The sequence below is a fragment of the Cucurbita maxima genome, unplaced genomic scaffold (assembly GCF_002738345.1).
Source record: "Cucurbita maxima cultivar Rimu unplaced genomic scaffold, Cmax_1.0 Cma_Scf00004, whole genome shotgun sequence".
Classification (NCBI taxonomy): Eukaryota; Viridiplantae; Streptophyta; class Magnoliopsida; order Cucurbitales; family Cucurbitaceae; genus Cucurbita; species Cucurbita maxima.
In genome coordinates, this window is record NW_019272020.1 from 6,029,362 (window position 1) to 6,036,397 (window position 7,036).

At 36.2% G+C, this 7,036-nt stretch overlaps 1 protein-coding gene across 1 annotated transcript in view; it reads left to right on the forward strand.

Annotated features, from left to right (window-relative positions):
- Nucleotides 1-2,835: 2,835 nt before the first annotated feature.
- Nucleotides 2,836-7,036, forward strand: part of LOC111478169 (protein RRP6-like 2) — an 8,494-nt gene continuing 4,293 nt past the window's right edge. The window contains exons 1-7 of the mRNA XM_023122315.1: nucleotides 2,836-3,664; nucleotides 4,017-4,172; nucleotides 4,508-4,666; nucleotides 4,749-4,832; nucleotides 5,721-5,800; nucleotides 5,883-5,933; nucleotides 6,434-6,542. Coding sequence (XP_022978083.1) covers nucleotides 3,005-3,664; nucleotides 4,017-4,172; nucleotides 4,508-4,666; nucleotides 4,749-4,832; nucleotides 5,721-5,800; nucleotides 5,883-5,933; nucleotides 6,434-6,542 — 1,299 coding nt within the window. The 5' untranslated portion in view covers nucleotides 2,836-3,004. The remainder of the gene's footprint in view (nucleotides 3,665-4,016; nucleotides 4,173-4,507; nucleotides 4,667-4,748; nucleotides 4,833-5,720; nucleotides 5,801-5,882; nucleotides 5,934-6,433; nucleotides 6,543-7,036) is intronic.

A 7,036-nucleotide genomic window follows, 5' to 3' on the forward strand; every position in this document is an offset into this window, starting at 1 on the left:
ACACATTTTTTAATTAAAAATTAATTTGTCACTAATTTTTTAATTATTATAATAAAAACATCTTCTTTCTCCACTTCCTCCTATCTTTCTCCACTCTTTTCATTTTCTTCTCTCTTCATTTTCTTCTCTCCGTTACATTATTCTTCGTTTTTAGTTGTCGTTAGGGATTATAAAATTATTTGAGATATGAAACGAAGAGGACTTCTCTTCCAAAATGAACGAAAACGGAGGAAAATCATTTTTCATTTCCATATCTCAAATAATTTTTGTAAAAAGAAATAAAGTAAAAAAAAAAAAAAAAAAAAAGAATAATACTTGATTAAATATAAAATAAGAAATAAAACAAATTTGTATGATTGACAGACAATTGGCATCGGAAGGAATGACTCTACTTTATCCTTATAAAATTTAATTAAAGTCTTATAAAATTAAATTAAAGTGAATAGCAGATGTCTATAATTGATTTCTTCTGCATAATACTAATCGATAGGGTCTCATTGGTAAGTGCTACAAGATCTCGTACATTGGAACTCATGGTTATGGAACCGAATCCATTAGTATGGAACATTTTCTTTTCCAAGTGAAATCCCTTAGTATATGAAAGAGTGAAAAAGTGCTTTCGTTGTTGTGGAATAAGAAGCCTTCGTATTTTAATGCATGTATTTAATTTATTCGGAGCTATTAGAGCGAGATCCACTTTTTGGGGAATATGGGTCGAAGCAATAACAAGAATATTTCTAGTGGAACATCTTTCACAATCCCTCGAGAGATAGTTCACTAATAGACCAAAAGATAAGTAATTCGACGCATTCACATCCAGATCATGAATGTTTGGAATCCATATTATGCAAGGAGACATTGCTTTTGCTAATTCGAATTGAAGGGTGATATAAAATCGGTCTATTTCCGGCATCATATCAAAGAAAATTATCTAAAATCATTTTATCTTAAAATTTGTCATGAATTCAAATATTCATATTTAAAATAGTCTTTGTCGAGAGAATACTAATAATATGGAATATTTGAAAATACTTAACAAGTGACTCCACTATTTGAATCAAGAAATGTAAACATATGTAATTATAAACTCGATCTAAAATCATGAATATAGTATTTGGCTCAAATTTTATTATCGGGTAGATTGAGGTGTATATTATTTTCTACGTATGGTCTATTCACACGCACGTGGGCCCGATCAGATAATAAGCATGTGTGTAGGTTTACCCATACTCGTGGAGGTGAACTCTAAGAAGAAATAAGACCCAAAATCTCTCTTTTAAGTATGCATCATTTCGAACATATCAGAATGAGTAATTTATGGTTGATGTACACACAATATGCTTGAGGTTCCGTTATATAATACTTCCATATGTCACGACCCATGTGCTCTATGAGGGCAACATATAAAATCATAGCATTTCATTCGTGATGCCTCGTAAATCATACACATGGTTACATCATTATGGTCATGAAGTTTACAAATATAGAATCCCAATATATCAACTAAATCATACATAGTTATATCAATATAATAACACGTAGTAAACATATTTTTATGCAACATATAATTTCATCAAACTAGCTCGTAGGTATTCAAACAATTTCAGACTCACTTGGTACTCCTAAGATTTCTTGTGTTGAATGTTCTTCGGTTTAGTTTCATATGATCCAATTTCATCTTTAGGTTTGAAAACTCAAGCTTACCAACCTAATCGTGAAGCCAACAACACGTAATTATATTAAAATCAATTGTAAACAATTTGATAAAAAAAAAATGCTTTCAAAACAGTTTGAACGAGCCGAACGATGCTTTCAATATTAGAAATCACCACTTTCCACAATGGTATGATGTTGTCTACTTTGAGTATTGGATCTCATGGCTTTGCTTTAGGCTTCCCAAAATGCTTCATAACAGTGGATCTCATAACTTTGCTTTGAGTTTCTCCAAAAGACCTCATACCAATGATCTCATACCTTTGCTTTGGGAAGCTTTGCTTGGTTCCCCAAAATGCCTCATACCAATGGATCTCATGACTTTGCTACCAATGGATCTCATGACTTTGCTACCAATGGATCTCATGCCTTCGCTTTAGGCTTCCGCAAAAGCCTCGTACCAATAGAGATATATTCTTTTACTTATAATCTCATGATCATTTCTTAAATTCCCTAAATTAGCTACCAATGTGGGACTCACTCCCAATAATCCTCAACAATCCTCTCATCGAACAAAATACCTAAATTAGCCAATGTGGGACTCACTCTCAATAATCCTCAACAATCCTCCCATCGAACAAAATACCTAAATTAGCCAATGTGGGACTCACTCTCAATAATCCTCAACAATCCTCCCCTCGAACAAAGTACACTATCCCCTGAGGTTTATGGAGCTCTCGAATAGTCTCCCCTTAATCGAGGCTCGACTTCTTTCTCTAGGGCCCTCAAACAAAGTACACCCTTTGTTAGACAATTTTGACTACACTTTCGAGGCTCATAATTCTTTGTTCGACATGACTAAGTTTAGGGCATGACTCTGATACCATGTTAGACAAACATGGCTTTCTGCAATGGTATGATATTGTTTACTTTGAGTATGATCTCTCATGGGTTTGTTTTGGGCTTCCCCAAAAGACTTTATACGAATGGAGATGTATTTCTTTAATCTATGATATTTTACTAAATTAACCAACCTGGATCCTCTACATTCAAAACAGTCCGAGCAGAGGGAATTGAACTAATTTGTTATGACACAATCTGATTGGGGTCGAGGTCACGTGCAGTCAGGTCCTCGCACGTGATTGCCTTTCTCTCTCTGTCTCTCTCTCTCTACCCATTTCTTCTCTTTCAGTTTCATTTTAACGTTTTCCTTCTCCTCTCTCTCTCGCACAGTGAAGTATATGCGCAGCGGAAACGAAGTTCTTCTCTGCAACTCTTCTCCGGAACCCTAACCGCCGATACCTCAACGGGGATCCCTCTCACGTCCGGCGGGGTATCTCTGAGCTACAGGATGGACGTCGATCAGTCTGATTCACAGAAGGCTCAGACTCTGCAATCCCTAACCAGTGGTTCTCTCGGCTCGTCTTTGTCGAAGCTCGCCGGCTCTTCCCAGGGTATTCCGGCTGGCAAAGACTTTCACTTTTATTACAACTTTGATGAATTCAAAATCCCGATACGGAGCATCGACCGGCAATCTCAGTCGATGCTCGAGACCATTGGCTCGTCGGCTGAAGTTTGGGGCAAGGAAATGGCGTTCCCCGAGGATAACGATGACGCGTATGATTGGTTGGTTAATGTTAACGATGAGATTTTGGAGCGGTTCGATGTGTCGCTGGACGAGTTTCAGAGGATTCGAAAGGAGGAGGAGGAGGAGAGTGGGAGGGCAGTGGCTTTGACGGCGGATGCTGATGATGGGTTTCAGTTGGTGTGTGGGAAGAAGAAGAAGAGTCCGAGTCATGGAGACGAGGTGCACGATTCTTTTGAGTCTAGTGTGAAGGTTGCTACCAAGGACAGGAAAACTTTGGGGGTGAAGCCGAAAGTGCCATTTCATATACCGACTATCCGTAGACCGCAGGACGAGTTCAACATTTTGGTTAATAATGCAAATCAGCCATTTGAGCATGTCTGGTTGCAAAGGAGTGAAGATGGCTCGCGGTTTGTACATCCACTGGTTAGTTTAACCCCCTTTTGGCTTGCTGTGGCCTTAAAGTGTTACTTTTTCCATTTATTTTGATTACAAGGGAGGAAGAAGATTACGCTTCGCTCAAGTTAACTGACCTTGGTGCTTTGCATTACTTTAGAAAGTTAAGACTACATTTTAGTGGCTCCTTTAAGACAAGACCAAATTTTAATGGCCAGAAGTTTTTGGCTTATCCTTTGTAAATATGGTCCGTGGTTTAGTGGGGATGCGTTGGGATTCAATCGGATTGTCATGTATATTGTGTGTATCCATTTTTCATGATCAGATATCATTTTGTGGAAGTTGACAGTTGTTGCTTACTTCAATTTACTTGTATGTGCAGGAGAAGCTATCTGTATTGGACTTTGTCGATAAGATTAATGAAGATTTTCAACCTGTTTATCCACCATCTTTGGATTGCACTCCTTTCAAATTCATTGAGGAAGTTAATGATTTGAAAAAATTGGCAGCTAAATTGCGACGGGAAAACGAATTTGCGGTACAAAACTATTACTAATTTAATTCTATGAGAAACATATATGATCAGAAGTAATTATTCTGTATTGCCTGTATTTAGACTGTGTTTTAAATGGGTTTGGCGGTCCAAATGCTTACTTCTCAAGCTCACATTTTGCCTTATTAATTTGAGTTGGGGAAGAAACCAATAAAATGCATATGAATTCAAGATCTGTTGCTCTATTATCAAATAAATCAGAGATTGGCGTTAATTTGCAATGGAACATAGTACTCTTTTTAGAATTTCTCATGGTATGATTTTCTTTGCAACTTTGATTTCTGTGTTCTGTCTATTGATGCACGTTATTAATCTTTTAGGTTGATTTGGAGCATAATCAGTATCGATCTTTTCAAGGACTTACCTGTCTGATGCAAATTTCTACAAGAACTGAGGATTTTGTAGTTGATACATTGAAGCTTAGAATTCATGTGGGGCCCTATTTGAGAGAGGTTTTCAAGGATCCTTCAAAGAGAAAGGTAAACATTGGGAGAAGAAATGTTTTTTTGTTGTCATTTTAGTTTTCGTGGGGGTTTTATTGTAATATTTATACTCATTTAGGTGCTGCATGGAGCAGACCGAGACATTGTGTGGCTTCAACGGGATTTTGGGATTTATATTTGCAACTTATTTGACACTGGGCAGGTGGTGTTTTTAAAGCCATTATCAAGTATTTGTTATGCTTCTTTTGTCCTCTTATGGTTATCACTCTTGTCAAATTCTCTTACGTCTACATTTGGATTATGGTCTGCAAGTTACAATCTCATTCCTAGGTTCTTGCTTGAGCTTATTCCCTCAGATGCATATAGTTAGTTATACCCAAGCTAATTGTAAATAGTATGGGACCTTTATCCCTTTTTTCCCCCATTTAATTGAGGTCCCTACTTGTATTTTAGTGGACTTGGGAGGTTTTGCCCTCATATCCTTTTGTCTTTTTGTTTTGTTTATCTACCTGAAAAAAATGGTTGTCAGGTTACAGTATCTACCTATTCTTCCTTTCTCTGCACTTGTGCTTTAGTTCTTGCATTAGTATCTTAATATCATCGAATTACCATGCAAGTTTCTATTTTTGGTCTTTTATCATCCCCTTTTTCTCTGTCTTCACAAATTAGGCAACTTCTGGCTATAGTTTTTTTTTTCAGAGGTATCCTGATAATTTAATACAGTTTTTCCATTGATTATAGGAACTAGAGCGTCTGTGAATTTCTGATTATAAAAAAATTCATCAAACTTAGCAATCATTTTTTGAAACTATATTCTTTGCTTGGGTGTATCCTTATGTCAATGTTCCAAGTTTAATGGTTTTTACAGGTTTTGCCTGCTTTTCCAGCCATCAAATAAAGCTCTACTTGTTATGCTTGGCTAGTGGTCCTTGGATTTTGTTTCCTGGATAAGTTGTTGATTTATGATTATCTTTTCAAGGATTGTCTAGCTTTAGACTTCTTTTGGGGATGCAGGGTCTTCTTTCTCTGTATCTTAACTTGCAGAGAACGAATAACTTTCGACATGTACATTCACATTTTTTGTCCTCAGGCTTCAAGAGTTTTGAAACTGGAAAGAAATAGTCTGGAGTATCTCCTTCATCACTTTTGTGGTGTTGCAGCTAATAAAGAGTAGGGACTCTCTCTCAGCATCTGGATGCTGCGTGCGTGGATGGGTCTTTTTTGTAGCTTTAACAGTTAAAACTTGTTACAGGTACCAGAATGCAGACTGGAGATTAAGACCTCTTCCTGAGGAGATGCTGAGGTATAAATGTCTTTTGTTCTTGCCATGTAGTTTTTTTACCCTAGTAGTACACCTTTGTTTATATTTTTTTCTCTTTGAAGATGCAAAGTATTCTATTGTTTTATTTTTCCCTCCAGTAGTCTTTGCGTGGGTGCACTTGACAATTTTTATTGTGAAGTTGAAGAATGAGACAAAATAAATGTTATAAAATCTTAAAGCTCGTAATCTACAGTTAAAACAATCTCAGTTAGGAGAAAATAGGGTGCTAGTCTGCGATGATGCTCGAGTTAAAAGATCAATGAAATTTTCTCATATGGAGTCTTCTGTAAGGGTAGTTGGGGTAATTAGTATTCTATTTTCCCTGTAAATGTCCAACAAGTCATGGATGCATCGAGCAAATTACCCAAGTGAAAGTGTAAATGCTTTAAAGCGTGTGGTATTGCTTGAAGTTTTCTTTGATTGTACATTATTTTGTTGTATCCTTGTTCACTTTCATTTAACTCGACATCTTTTAATCACAGATATGCAAGGGAAGATACACATTATTTGCTATATATTTATGATTTGATGAGGAAGAAACTGTCCTCAATGCCCCATGAATCTGAAGAATCTGATATTCCTTTGGTAGAGGTATAGTTGCTCTACATCTTATGCTATTTTGTTAAACGAATCACAAAGTCACTTGTTTATGCAATGCACATACACTCAAAATTTCTGGACAACGGTTCTTAATATATTCGGGTGACATCTTACATTTCCTAGGGAAAAGGATATTTTGGATATGGCCTTAACGTACCACCCTTTCAAGAACGCAAAAGCCCTATTATGGAAAAACCTCATTATGGCTTTCTTTTGGAATCTGTGGAAAGAAAGAAATTAGAGAATATTTGCAGAAACGACACAGACCTACACAAAACTTTTCGACAATGTTGTTTACCAAGCTATATCTTGGTGTAAATTGTCTAATATTTTTACTTCCTATAGTTATACCTCCCTCCTTGCAAATTGGGAAGGTCTTTTGTAAACATCTTGGATTATACATCCCTCCTCTAAATTTCACTCATCAATGAAATTGTCTCTTGTCCAAAAAAAAAAAAAAAAAAAAAAAAAAAAAAAAAAAAAAA